The sequence below is a fragment of the Girardinichthys multiradiatus genome, chromosome 3 (assembly GCF_021462225.1).
Source record: "Girardinichthys multiradiatus isolate DD_20200921_A chromosome 3, DD_fGirMul_XY1, whole genome shotgun sequence".
Classification (NCBI taxonomy): Eukaryota; Metazoa; Chordata; class Actinopteri; order Cyprinodontiformes; family Goodeidae; genus Girardinichthys; species Girardinichthys multiradiatus.
In genome coordinates, this window is record NC_061796.1 from 48,740,558 (window position 1) to 48,755,812 (window position 15,255).

Here is a 15,255-nt window from a genome sequence, read left to right on the forward strand (position 1 = left end):
ATGTAGTTTTATTGTTCAGTAGTTTGTTTGACAGCTTGTGGATAAAAACTGTCTTTTAGTCTGATTTGAAGATCATTTTATTTAAGGCTGATTTCAAAATAAAACTCAATAAATCTCAATAATGGGTGTAGTGTTTGTTTCATTTTTGCAGTTATCTGGTTTGGAAACTATCCCACAAAATATTGCGAAATAACTCAAAGACTATTGCGTGAGAACACAAAAGAAAAAAATTCCCCATGTCCCCTCGTGGACCTCATAGAAAGGCTTCATCAAGAGAAGATATTAAATAAATATGTTGTGAAATAGAAAAAAATGTAATGTACCATTAAATGTACAATTTATGTAATACATCATTAAATATTAATTTTTAATTACGTCATGTCGTCTTTAAAATTATACTTAATTATTCAGTGGCACATTTAATTGCATAATAGTCCATTTCATGATATAATGGTACATTTATTGTTTCTAATGATGTATTAAATAAATAAATGGTACCTTTAATTTAATGGTACATTTAATGTTACATTTCTTTCATGTTACATTTACTTCACTTATGTAACATTCACAACATTTATTTATTTAATGATGATTTTATTGTATTAATTTTGTCCAGTTTGACCCTCCATTCTTGATGCCTGTATAGGAGGTCATGTCAGAATTTAAATCAGGTGTTCTGGAGCAGACAAACATCTAAAACTTGCAGGGAAGGGGTCCCTGAGGACCAGGGCTGTGAACCATTGAGGTACAGTTTCTAAATTATGAAGGTTTTGCCTTTTTACACTTTTGTTCAACAAGTACAGTTCTCTGACTAGGTGCATTTTTCTTTCATTTCAGCAACTTGAAACATAAAAGTGATGTCATTGTTCAAAGGAAACAATCACTTAATAAATGAGTAAAATACAACTATGTACATTTTTTTTATTCAACTAAGATAGACATGGTCTGTTTCCTTGTTTAATATTTTATTAGTTCTTTATTATTATTCTTTTTACTTTAACTAGCCTTTACTACAACTAAAAACAGGGACCTAACTGGTCCTTCAAAGAAAGAAATGACCAAAAGACTAAATGAAGAAAACTAAAATGGGAGAGTCACAGGAGTGGGAGTCAATTTACCAGGAGTGGGACGGGAGAGAAAATCCACTCCCGTGTCACCCTCTACTGTGAACTCTGCCTGTTCTTGGGTCCCGTGGCTGTGCAGCAGGGGGCGGTATTGAGACAAACTCTTAACACATGTAAACGTCATTATGTCTAATCCAATAAGCGGAGCTGCCGCCGCCGTGGTCCCGCCCAGAAAGCATCTCGCCCTGATGACTGACTGACAGCTGAGTGGCGGTGTGGTTCGGTTCGGATCTCTGGGAGCAGGTAAACTTTTCTCGGCTGCGTTTTGGCCGTGGGAGGATGGGCCTGCGGCTGGTTCTGGTTCTTCCTGTGTTCGGAAACGTTAGCCGTATGTTACTGAAGCTAACAGCGAGCTAGCAGCTAACTGCTCCCTACTGGTTGAAGTTAACAGGTCTTTAAACTGGTTAAACTGGACATCGGTGGTTACTAACCGTTAACTAGCGGGTCAGCCCCACAAGGACTCAGATGGATCACTACTACCAGAATGTATCCCCCAGTCTGTCTGCATATCTTTGTGATGGCTAACTATCAGCTAACCGACGACTAGCATGTTCAAGTTTCCGCGCGCCAACTCTCGTGCACGTGATGCAAATAAAGAAAGTCCGCTCCCTGTGCGCGCGCCTGATTCCTGTGACCGCGCTGAAAGTTGTCAACATACCAGAGGTGCTGGACTCCGTTCAGATTTCGGAAGATTTAATTAAAAACACGCATCTTTTCGGTTAAACGGGGTTAACTTCTATTCATTATTACTACAAGTAAGTCATCAAAGGTTCGGCCACAGTTCGGCATCAGTGTGACCGCGCAGAACCCAGCAGCCAGGAACAGAACCAGGTGAACTCAAATAGGGTTCAGTGGGTCTGACCTATTAACCCTTGGTAGTTTTTACCCCGCAGGTCCAAATAAAGCTGTGATAAAACGTCAGCATTTGCCCTTTTTGTCATTACAAGCCCAATTCATTCTCAGGAAAAACGCGAAATATGCATCATACTAGGTTAGTAATGGATAAGTTATTTTCATGCAATATTATTGTTTGGACATTGTTTTGTTTTTGTCCCAGAAATTAAGATTTTTTATGTTTTTTACTTTGAGGCCCAAAACATTCTTCTCTAGAGATTCATGAAAATGTTTCACTTTGACCACATCAGATGATATTTGGTCACTGCAGACCTGATTGAAAGTTTTGTTTTGTGTTTTTTTTTTCTTTATTTGCTCAATTTTGAGAATCAGCTTTATTGGCCAAGGTTGTGTTCGCAAACAAGGAATTTGACTTGATGTGTCCAGACATCAAGTATATAACTTTAAGATAAAACTATATGAACGTAATACGCTTGTAAATCAACATTTTTGTCATTGGATGTCATTGGTTTGTCTAGATTTCCTGATGACCTGAACTCCACACCAAAACGTTCAAACATTCAAATATGCGAGGATTACAGTATATCAGAAATGTATTTACAATGGGAGTTGATGGGATCAAACTGGTATTGAGGGTAAAGAGTGTAGGCACATGGAACTTGCATAGGACTCCTGTTCTATGCAGCGTGCAGTTCAGGGGTCATGACATCTTACAGGTAACAAACAACCCTGGCTACATTTCATGTGGTCAGGTTTGAAAGGGACTGACCTATTGAGAATTTTAAAAGTAAGATGGAGTTGTTTGAGCCCAATGGTGGCCTGAGGGTTAAAGCAGTTTTGACTTTGCAGCCACAGATCTGCAATAGTTTAGCTCGTCAGAGAAAAACAGAACCGCTTGAGAACTTTGTCTGTCCTCTGCTGATTGACCATCTACAACTTATGTGTTTCCTGTCAGAAATAAAGCTAGGACAGACATGGGTGACGTGGTGGAGGAAGCGATGGACAGCTCTGCTGTGTCCGAGGAGGAAGTGGGTGATCTGCAGAGAGGAGAGTCGATTCCACGTAGAAGCTGCTCAAAGATATCAGGTATTCAGTTTCCCTCTGTTCTTCGTCAGTCTGCCGGGTCTCTGCAGCCGGTATCAGACAGAACTGTAACGCTGAACGATTTGATTCCTGCTGCAGATGTGGGAGAAATCATTGAAGGAAAGCGGGCCAAGAAGACAGTGGAGAGGCTGGACTTTCAGGCTCCAAAAGTCAAGGAGAAGCTAAAAATTGCAGTCGGTAAAACCTGAAGAAGCTTCAGTCTGCAGGCACATCCTGATCCGTGACTGGAACCTGATTGCTCGCTTGTTTCTGATGTTTTCAGGCAGAGGTGATAAACTGGGAGACATTCCTCGGACCAACTACGAGATCAACAAGAGGAAAGCAGACGAGCTGAAGCTGCTGCACTCCATCCTGTTCGACAGACCCGGAAAGGTAAAAATCCTGGACTGAGACTCCATGGAAATCAGTGCTGATTGCAGGGTAGCTGTCAGAACATAAAAGTTCCCAATAACCCAATACCATCACCTCCAACGGTTCCATGTTCACACATCTGTGATGGAACCCAGAAAAGAAATGAATTTAGTCGGACTAGGATGTCCATGCAGGGAACCTGACTGTGGAGACATCCAGTCACAGCAGACTCGTTCCGGGTGTGTTCAGTGTGAAAACGCCTCCTCAGTGGTTCCGCTGAGTTTAACGAATCTCATGGATCATCTCATTGATCAGGTTCTGCTCAGAACCTCCGTGTTTCAGTAGAAGCTGCGTTACAAAAGGGAAACACGCAGAAGTTGAAGGTTTTGGATTTAAAGACCAAGTCGGGTCAGATCAAAGAACAGGTCAAGAACCAACTGATCCAGACCCCCAAACTCCCCCAGCCTTCTGTGTTGCTCCGCCCCCGCCTGGATGATGTCAGATTCAGTCTCAGCAGATCTCTACAGAACTGAGCAGCTCAGTCTGACGTTCAGCATGGTTCTGATCAGAGATTCATCAGGGATTTTTGGAAACCTCGAACTTTCTGGTCCGGATTTTTAGCTGGTTTCGTTGTTTCATCCAAGAACTGTAAAGAGGTACAAAAAACACATTTTTCCCTACTGTCAGCAGTAAAAAATATATATATATAAAAAATCATCCTGCAGGTTCTGGGACAAAAGGATCTGGACAGGTAAAAGAATTACAGGATATGTCCTCCAGCTGTGTCCATCTAACAAGCTCTGATTGACTCAACCATTTATTTACTGCTGCTCTAAAGGATCAGTTAGTAAATCTCTAGTTACGTAGCAGCTTTCTGAGACTGCAGTAACAAAGGGCCTCATAACAACAGTCAGTCGGTCATAGCAGAATGTCTTAAGAGCATCAGCAGAACCCAGTGATCGGTAACCTGGTTCTTCATTCCAGTCTTGGTCCAACAGCTTGGAAGGATCCGTCTCCTCGGGTCCTAAAGCAAGTGTGAAGGACCATCACTAGGTTCTGCTCTGAGGATCTACTGGGCTGAGGTGTAAGGCTGAATCTAGTCACAGAGAAGGGGAGGAGCCTGAGCATGCAGCGCTTTGAATGGTCAGACTGCAGGAGGACAGAAAGCAGTCTGTGTTACACAGCTCTGCACCTAGTCTGATTAGCACAATTAGCATTACTGAGTTAGCAGGCCTTCCCTTCACTGTGAGAACTTCATTATGTTGCCAACGTTTCCTCATCCAGCATATAAGGTTCCGATCCGTCCAGAGGACGGGTTACCGATAAAGCCACAGTCTTTACTCAACACGTCTGTTTATTCCTAGATCCCAGAAATAATCCACGGCTGCACTTCATAAAACAGTCGGCCGACGTCTCGATGCGTCGCTACTTTAAGCTCATAGAAGCAATCAAATTTGTCCGTTCCATCAGCTTGTCCACTGAACAGCAGTACTTTCTGGTACCATCAGAACCAAATGGGCTTAGATAACACAAGGTCAGTTCTTTGGGCCACATAGGGAGAGATCATCTATAGCAGCAGTTTGATTTGAGGTTCTGACCATCCACAGCTGCCATAATGTCCATCAGTCCTGGTTCTCTACAGCGCCCCCTGGAGTCGCAGTATCTGACGGTCCCAGAATGCGGTGCCATGCCGGTCCAGTCCAGTTTGATTCTGTTTTTGTCCTGAAAGGAGATGGGACAGAGTTGGACTCTAGGATCAGACTGAGTTGTCCCAGAACCCGATCAGTAACAGTTCTATGTTCTCCCTCAGTCCGCCTCCGTCAAGAAGAACCTACGGCTGTTTAACGGCTTCCCATTTGACGCAGACAGCTTGGAGTTCACCAAGAAACGAGAGAAGATGCTCAGGTAAGTCGGCTACTTAAAGTTCCTCTCAGATGATTATGGAACATCGGACCAGTTCCTAATCTGATGACGAGGATTTTTAGTCTTGGAGTTGAAGCTCAGTGAAGGAGAAACGTGTTTAAATCCTGATCCCGGTCCTCAGATCCAATCCACCTTTGTCTCTCCCTTCAGGAACTCCAACCTCAATAACACCAAGCTGAAGCTCATCTGCACCGTTCTGGATCTGGAGAAGAAGGGAACCCACTTGGATCTCATCGACCGGATCCTCAACTTTCTGATCGCCCCAAAGAACAGCGGGAAGGTGAGCTGTCACATCTGACTGTTCATCTCCTTCAGGAAGAAGCTCTTTGTTTCTACACCTTCTCTAAGGGCTTTATCTGTTCGTTCCTCCACAGCGTGCTCCGGTGAAGAAGAAGAGGAGGTCCAAGAAGAAGCTGTCTGGGAATGACTCCAAAGCCAAGAGCAAACCCAAAGCCAAGACCTCCTCATCCAGCTCCAAAAAGTCCAAAGCAGGAAGTAAATCCAAAGCTATCGTGATGGACTCCAGCAGTGATGAGGAGGATGAAGAGAAGATGGGCACTTCAGTTGAGGCAGAGGGATCTGATGGAGAGGAGAAACCCTCAGAGCAGGACGGAGAACAGGAGGAGCAGTCTGACAAGTCAGAGGAGTCTGAAGAGGAGGAGCTGGAGGAGTCTGACGAGGTAGGATCAGCCCGGTTCCACAGAGTTCTGTTCAGATCAGAACGGTGACAGTGGGATCAGAACATCGTTCACACTACTTACTTATTTGCATCGATGATAACCAGAACTAAAATAGAAATCAGCAGAACATAAATGGGTCTGTATGAAAACCCAGAGTCAAATATGCCAGAACCGGCACGTATAGCATGTAGAACACGGTCCAATGGGTTTATTCAAAGAGACGGGCCTCAGTTCGCTGTCATATGTTGATTATTACACTGGAGATCCAGAATCAACTTCTTCAGCTCACACTCGGTTCTGTGTGGCCCGTTGAATGGACAGAATTGGACTTTTTATTTCTTACAGGACCATGACAACAGAACAGGTACTTCCTCCATATGGTTCTGTTTTCACCTGTGAGGTCCTGCTGTGGGTTCCTTATTTGCTGTCTTGTAATTTCTGGACCCTGGTCCAGTCGGACCTTCTTGGCATCAGGTATCAAACAGGAGGGGATTTCAACCTGAACACTGACCCGTGACGTTTGACCTTAAACATCATGTTTCTCAGAAACTGGATTCTGTTTTCGCTTTAGAATCATACATGGACCTTTACGTGTTGAAGTTCAGCACCAGAACTGTGCTTGGATTAATCAGAACATATGTGCGCTCAGAAGAACTTGTCCTGTTGCCGAGAGGCTTTGGAGAACCACTAAGCTGGAAGTTCTCAGGCTGAACTTTATGGACCTTTTGTAAAGTCTTTGAATAAGAAGATAAAAACCTCCAGAACTTCTCTAAAATCCTCAAACAGAAACTTCTCCAAAGTTTGGTTTGATCCAATAAATGAGTTGGTTCCTCTGATGGGGCAACAGATTGGACTTCAGAACCAGGCCATGGAGGCTGTGATTTCTTCTCTTCTAGACTGTTGTAATCAACTGTTCACATGTATCAACAAGAAGTTCTGGATCTCCTTGAGTTGGTCCAAACCTCTGCAGTAAAACTGAACCGGAACCAGCAGAAGTCCCATCAATCATTTTTAAAGGATCTTAAGGAAAAGCTGGTTTGATGGAAGTTTTCAGCTGCTTTTTAAACGCCATTAAAACTAAAAACTAAAGGTTCAATTAAAACATTCATTAAAATATTCAAATGTTTCTGCTCTCTTTGAAACGGACTAACTAACATGCAACTCGCCTGCCTCTCAGAACACCAGCTGTACCCGGTGACCTTTAGTTTCCTTCTGGGAAACAACCAGCATCTGCTGGAAACAGGTGGGGGAGGGGCAGTCTCATTAAAGTCAGTTTAAACCGCAGGAATTCATAGAAGGAGAACATCAGCAGCTTTCATGGACCAGAATGAAATATTAACCTCAGAGAGAAGCTCAGATTCTGGATCTTTCCAGACATTCCCCTCTCCTCACAGAACCGGACCAGTTCATTTATCTGGCATCATTTCATCTCATTAATGAAACTGTTCTACTGATTCCTTTTCTAACTCAGTCTCTGCTTTCAGACATCATGCTTAGCTTCATTTGTAATCTGGACTGTTCTGACCCAGACCTTCTGTAGAGTCTTGACACGTTCAAACTGAACTGATTTTGGTTCTTTTTCTGTTAGTCCTCCAAGCCAAAGTCCAGCAGGGGGAAGAAGAAGAAGAACGCAACAGAGAAGAGGCAGCGAACACCAGCGAAGAAGACGGGGCGTCCCAAGAAAAGAGCAATAAACCATAGGTCAGACGAGTCGGACGGAGACAGCGATTCTGAGGAGAAGGTACCAAACTCCACTCACCTCCCATCTGAATGACCCAGGATCAGGTTCTAACACCGAGCTCTTCCAATTGTGTTTTAGCCAAAGAAGAAGAGAGTAGCAGCAGCTAAAACCAAGAAGGCCGACAGCAGCAGTAGCAGCAACAAGAACACCACCAACGCAGGTCAGCTGCAGGTTCTGCTCAGCAATAGAACCGAGTCATGTAGGCTTTGAACAGAACCACTGCTTCTGTCAAAGCTCTGAGTGCAGAGTTGTGATGTTTTCTGGCGGTTGGGGTGAATATTTCATCCAACATCATCAGTAAATGCCACACCGTAGCCCTTTGTCTGCTGTATTAGAACTGAGCTTTGGTTCCAGTAAGCTGTACTGGTCTTCAGAAAGTAGGTGAATATACTAGAAAAGGTCCTACAGAGGTAACATAAAAAAGCACAAACACCTGCTGCTGGAAGTCCATCCGAAACGTTTCCTGCTGCTTCTTCAAACTGAGGGTTTGAAGAGTTCATATATGAGCTTAACAAAACGCACGAAAGCCCAGATGATTGGTTCCGTTGTCTGATAGTCGATGAACAAAGTTGATCATCACCTCGTTAACCTTCCTTGTGAAACGATCTCAGTAAGTTTCAGCTGATTGCTTTATTTACTGGCCGGCTGTCGGTGTCCTTGAGCAACATGCCGAACCCTAAGCTTCCTCGCTGGCAGTCTCTGCAGCAGCAGCATCATGCCGTCGCTACGGTGACGGTCTCTGCAGCCGCAGCATCATGCCGTCGCTACGGTGACGGTCTCTGCAGCCGCAGCATCATGCCGTCGCTACGGTGACGGTCTCTGCAGCCGCAGCATCATGCCGTCGCTACGGTGACGGTCTCTGCAGCCGCAGCATCATGCCGTCGCTACGGTGACGGTCTCTGCAGCCGCAGCATCATGCCGTCGCTACGGTGACGGTCTCTGCAGCCGCAGCATCATGCCGTCGCTACGGTGACGGTCTCTGCAGCCGCAGCATCATGCCGTCGCTACGGTGACGGTCTCTGTAGCCGCAGCATCATGCCGTCGCTACGGTGACGGTCTCTGCAGCCGCAGCATCATGCCGTCGCTACGGTGACGGTCTCTGCAGCCGCAGCATCATGCCGTCGCTACGGTGACGGTCTCTGCAGCCGCAGCATCATGCCGTCGCTACGGTGACGGTCTCTGCAGCCGCAGCATCATGCCGTCGCTACGGTGACGGTCTCTGCAGCCGCAGCATCATGCCGTCGCTACGGTGACGGTCTCTGCAGCCGCAGCATCATGCCGTCGCTACGGTGACGGTCTCTGCAGCCGCAGCATCATGCCGTCGCTACGGTGACGGTCTCTGTAGCCGCAGCATCATGCCGTCGCTACGGTGACGGTCTCTGCAGCCGCAGCATCATGCCGTCGCTACGGTGACGGTCTCTGCAGCCGCAGCATCATGCCGTCGCTACGGTGACGGTCTCTGCAGCAGCAGCATCATGCCGTCGCTACGGTGACGGTCTCTGCAGCAGCAGCATCATGCCGTCGCTACGGTGACGGTCTCTGCAGCCGCAGCATCATGCCGTCGCTACGGTGACGGTCTCTGCAGCAGCAGCATCATGCCGTCGCTACGGTGACGGTCTCTGCAGCCGCAGCATCATGCCGTCGCTACGGTGACGGTCTCTGCAGCCGCAGCATCATGCCGTCGCTACGGTGACGGTCTCTGCAGCCGCAGCATCATGCCGTCGCTACGGTGACGGTCTCTGCAGCCGCAGCATCATGCCGTCGCTACGGTGACGGTCTCTGCAGCAGCAGCATCATGCCGTCGCTACAGTGACAGTCTCTGCAGCCGCAGCATCATGCCGTCGCTACGGTGACGGTCTCTGCAGCCGCAGCATCATGCCGTCGCTACGGTGACGGTCTCTGCAGCAGCAGCATCATGCCGTCGCTACGGTGACGGTCTCTGCAGCCGCAGCATCATGCCGTCGCTACGGTGACGGTCTCTGCAGCCGCAGCATCATGCCGTCGCTACGGTGACGGTCTCTGCAGCAGCAGCATCATGCCGTCGCCGGGGTGACGGTCTCTGCAGCAGCAGCATCATGCCGTCGCTACGGTGACGGTCTCTGCAGCCGTAGCATCATGCCGTCGCTACGGTGACGGTCTCTGCAGCAGCAGCATCATGCCGTCGCTACGGTGACGGTCTCTGCAGCCGCAGCATCATGCCGTCGCCGGGGTGACGGTCTCTGCAGCAGCAGCATCATGCCGTCGCTACGGTGACGGTCTCTGCAGCCGCAGCATCATGCCGTCGCTACGGTGACGGTCTCTGCAGCCGCAGCATCATGCCGTCGCTACGGTGACGGTCTCTGCAGCCGCAGCATCATGCCGTCGCTACGGTGACGGTCTCTGCAGCCGCAGCGTCATGCCGTCGCCGGGGTGACGGTCTCTGCAGCCACAGCATCATGCCGTCGCTACGGAGACGGTCTCTGCAGCCGCAGCATCATGCCGTCGCTACGGAGACGGTCTCTGCAGCCGCAGCATCATGCCGTCGCCGGGGTGACGGTCTCTGCAGCAGCAGCATCATGCCGTCGCTACGGTGACGGTCTCTGCAGCAGCAGCATCATGCCGTCATACTAGAGGTAACATAAAAAAAGCACGTTCACCTACTTTCTGAATACCAGTACACCTTACTGCAGAGACCGTCGCCGTGGTGACGGTCTCCGCAGCTGACCTTTGGTTTCTCTGCAGCTGAGGACAGCTCTGACGACGATGAGCCGCTCATCAGGATTATAAAGAAAGCTCCAACAGATGATCAGCTAAAGAAGATTGTGGAGAACCTCTTGAAGGAGGCAAACCTGGAGGAGATGACCATGAAGCAGATCTGTCAGAAGGTAAGCATCCTCCTGCTGGTTCCTGCTGTTGTACGACTCCATGAAACCGTTTATTCATTCTAACTTTGTTTCCAACCAAAACGGTTTATAATTATGGAGGACTTCAATAACTGGAGTCACAAATGAGTGCAGTGGTTCAGCAGAACATTTATTTATTTAAAAGTATTTACATGTCATAGTTTTTATTACATTTTGCGGCACAAGTGACTTTTATTTTGTAAGTTGACTGACAGGAAACGGGGTGGAAAGACAAAGGAAGACATGCAGCAAAGATCAACGGGCCGGGACTCGAACCCGTGACGACTGCCTTTCGTAGATGGGTGGCGTGCTTTAGCCCGGTGCTACCGCTGTGCCCTTACATGTCATTATGCTTAAAGAACAAAAAACATTATGTACACATCAAATAATCTGTCATGTTCAATGATTCAAAGTTTTAGAGCTGAACTCTTCAACTAAATGCGTCTCATAAAGAAACCTAAACCCTGCCAACATGCAATCTAGAGCACGTTTACCTATGTTCATTTTCCTTCCATCGTTCACACATCTCCATTACAGGACATGATTGTTGGTCCTTTTGTGATTAGCTCTCATGTTCTGGAATATCTGATTCTGGACCTTCGAGACCTGACCCAAAGTGGTCATCACATCCATCCTTGCAGACGAGATCCAGAAAAGTTATTCTCTGAATTCATAAAAAATGCTGAGGTTCTGCCCTACACTCGGCACTAAGCTTTGAGCTTTTATATTTTTACGGAGGAGTCTTCTTACCGTGGCTGACGTTGGGATTTTTTTCTGTCTCTGTGGAGAGCCGAGCTCCACCTAACCAGGTAACTACAGCTATAGGTGGCTGCAGCAGCCAGAATACTTCAGAAACTACTATACATTCTTCCCTGCTTGCCGACATGCGTGAATTCAGTGAGATTCCACGTTTTGCTGTGGACTCTGTCCACATCGCCCCCTGCTGGTTCCTCCTCACCTGACTCTGAGACTCCTGTGTTTCAGGTGTTCGACACGTATCCAGAACACGACCTGAGCGGCAGGAAGGACTTCATCAAACAGACCGTCAAGACTGTAAGTTTCATCGTCGACACATATCGACATGACAACGCTCATGCTTCTGTTGCAGCTCTGGGTCAGATGGTTCGGATTCACAGAGCAGATCTTCAGTCAGTCAGTTCAACACGTAAGAGACCTCTCAGGAACCGTAGCAAACAGCAGAACCAAAGCATAAAGAGTTCAGACTGAGATCAGGGGCCATGAAGGTGTCCCTTAGATGATTCTCTTGCATTTCATGCTCCTCAGTGCTCAGACCGATGAGCTTTTCCATCTACAGGTGACAGAAAGAACCTCAGTCAGATGGAAAGTGTGAAACTTCTTCTGTTTCTATCAGTTTGAAATGTGCTACGTTATTGTATGAGGCTAAATGTGATTCAGTTTAAACCATAAAAACACAAGTCCATGAAGAAACATCAGGTTTGATGCTCCATGGATTCAATAAATGGAATATTTCAGTGGATTCATGTGAGTTGTAGTTCTCTGTAGTTTATTGTTGTCCATTGAAAAAGTTTCAATGTGGATTCAACACATTTTCACGGCAGGTTCATTTGTGTATGTGCCGAGTTTTGGTGAAACCTTGTGCCACACACGCTTCACACATGAGGCCTCTGAAGTTTGGTTTCAGAGCTCAGTTTGAGGAGCAGAGATGTTTCTGACTGCTGCTCCCAGATCAGTCAGGCAACATCTGCCGGTCCCTGAAACCAAAAGTTGTTCCTGTGGACAGTCAGGGTTCTGAATGATCTTGTGGCTGTTCCAGCAGAAATGTTTTTAGTGTCAGATACTGGTGACCTGGTTATGGAGACATGATGCAGATGTTCCACCAGGATCTGGAGAAACTCATCCATGTGTTTATCTGAACTGATCACTGCAGGTTCTTCACAGATCTGCCTAAAAAGGTCCATCAGACAGCTGCAGTCTATCCAGAACGCTGCTACCTGGTCCTCACTAGAACCTAGAAGGTAGAGAACATCAGTCCAGTTCTAAAGTCCTTCCACTGGTTCCCTGGACCTCAGAGAAGAGACTTTAAAATCCTTCTGTTAGTTTCTAAGTCACTGAATGGCTTAGCACCAAAATACAGTAAAGATCTACTGCTGTTGAATCAACCTTCTAAACCACTCAGGTCTTCTGGTTCCAGTCTACTCTGGATCTCCAGAACCACAACCAAACATGGAGAAGCAGCATTCAGTTCTTCTGCTCTGAAAAATCTGGAACACACTTGCAGAACCCTGCAGAGATGCTGAATCCCTGAGTTCCTTTCAATCAAGTTTAAAACCTATTAGTTCTATTTAAACTATGAACTAAAACATCATTAGTCTCAGTCGGTGGTCCACCTGCCTCCATTAGAACACTGAAAGTGTGCTTTGATGTTCTGTTCAGGTGAAGCTGTTTGAATCGTTTGCTGCTGAATGTTCTACATATAAATGTTCCTTACATTGAAAACTTCCCGTCCAGGGTCATGGAGTACTGGGGTAGTAGAGGAAGGTTCTGAACTCCAAAACGAACCTAAAACTCCAGTTTTGAATGAAGAATAGACTTCAGGATCATCAGTTCATCACATTCTGGAACCAGGTTCTGCTTGAGTTCTGCAGTGGATCAGTATTACCCAGCAGGGGGCGTCGTGTTCTGACACAAACAGGAAGTGTGTTCAGCAGCAGTCAGAGCTCCAAATGAACCAACTGTCTGACCCAGTTTGAGATCTTCATGGTGTCCTCCTTATTGTTCTGATCTCCTGTCTGTCTCCTCACAGTTCATCACATGAAGATGCTGCAGGACTCCATCACATCTCCACCATATTTCTACATGTTATTTAGTTTTATTTAGTGTTTTCTTCGTGAAGCTGTTTTATCAGATTCCAGATGGTTGCTGCGCCCTGCAGGATGGTTCCTCTCTGCATCAGGTCAAACCTTCATCAACAGTCCGTCAGGAAAATGTCGGCCTAATTCTCTTTTCTTAATAAATTTCTACATTTTATAACAAAACTGTGTTGGAGTGGTTTGATTTCAGAAGAAACGTGAAGCTGTTGTTGAATCTGATTCTTTCTTCCATCAGTTTGGGAAGGTGTAAAGCTCATCTCACCTGCAGCCTTGTAGGTGTTGCTCACCTGGATTCAATTCAGTTTATTCATATAGCACCAATTAACAACACATGTCGTCTCAAGGTTCTTCACAACAGTCAGGTTCATACATTCCAATTAATCGTAACCATTGAACAGTTCAGTCAGATTCAGTTATTTATTCAAATTGGATAAAAAGTTTTTCTATCTAAGGAAACCCAGCAGATTGCATCCAGTCAGTGACTTGCAGCATTCACTCCTCCTGGATGAGCATGTAGAGACAGTGGACAGTCACTGGGGTTGACTTTGCAGCAATCCCTCATACTGAGCATGCATGTAGCGACAGTGGAGAGGAAAAACTCCCTTTTAACAGGAAGAAACCTCCAGCAGAACCAGAACCAGGCTCAGTGTGAGCAGGCCATCTGCCACGACCTGACTGGAGGTTTGAGAGAACAGAGCAGAGACACAAAGAGAACAAAGAAGCACTGATCCAGGAGTACTTTCTATGGGAAGGAAAAGTAAATGTTAATGGATGTAGCTCCTTTAGTCGTTTCATCTAGAAAGAAAGAACAGATAAACTCTGATCCAGTTTTCAAGGTTAGAGTCTGAAAGAGAGCACATAGAGTTAGTCACAGTAGAAGCTCAGTCAGTAGCCATGTCTAGGAGAGAGAAAGGGTTAAACACTAAAAGACAGGGCTATGTGGATCATCTGTAGAAGGTGAGCATTAAGTTGTTGCCAGCAGAAGCTCGGATGATGCTGCTCTCCAGAAAGGTGTCACAGGTAGACACAGAGTCAGGCCAGGTGTAGCTTCTAGGAAGAGAAAAGAGAGAGAACATGAAGTCAAAAGCTGAAATAACAGCAAATAATGCAAAATTGGAGAGTAGTGTGAGAATGTAGCGAAGAGGGTGAAAGTGGTCATTATGTCCTCCAGCAGCCTAAGCCTATAGCAGCATAACTACAGAGATAGCTCAGGATAACCTAAGACATTCTAACTATAAGCTTTATCAAAAAGGAAAGTTTTAAGCCTAGCCTTAAAAGTAGACAGGGTGTCTGCCTCACGGACTAAAACTGGGAGCTGGTTCCACAGGAGAGGAGCCTGATAACTAAAGGATCTGCCTCCCATTCTACTTCTAGAGACTCTAGGAACCACCAGTAAACCTGCAGTCTGAGAACAAAGTGCTCTGTTAGGAACATATGGACCAATCAGATCTCTGATGTATGATGGAGCTAGATCATTAAGGGCTTTATATGTGAGGAGGAGAATTTTAAATTATATTCTGGATTTAACAGGGAGCCAATGAAGGGAAGCTAAAATAGGAGAAATATGATCTCTCTTTTTAATTTTCATCAGAACTCTTGCTGCAGCATTTTGAATCAGCTGAAGGCTTTTAACTGCATTTTGTGGACATCCTGATAGTAAAGAATTACAATAGTCCAGCCTTGAAGTAACAAATGCATGGACTAGTTTTTCAGCAGTCACTCCTGGACAGGATATTTCTAATT

The 15,255-nt window shown here is 46.1% G+C and overlaps 1 protein-coding gene across 1 annotated transcript; it reads left to right on the plus strand.

Annotated features, from left to right (window-relative positions):
- Positions 1-1,210: 1,210 nt before the first annotated feature.
- Positions 1,211-13,677, plus strand: dek (DEK proto-oncogene). The gene is made up of 12 exons (XM_047361975.1): positions 1,211-1,367; positions 2,935-3,065; positions 3,162-3,260; positions 3,346-3,455; positions 5,245-5,339; positions 5,508-5,637; positions 5,732-6,037; positions 7,626-7,778; positions 7,857-7,938; positions 10,500-10,642; positions 11,645-11,713; positions 13,446-13,677. The coding sequence occupies exons 2-12, from the start codon at positions 2,954-2,956 to the stop codon at positions 13,455-13,457; spliced, it is 1,311 nt and encodes a 436-aa protein (XP_047217931.1). The 5' UTR covers positions 1,211-1,367; positions 2,935-2,953; the 3' UTR covers positions 13,458-13,677.
- Positions 13,678-15,255: the final 1,578 nt, after the last annotated feature.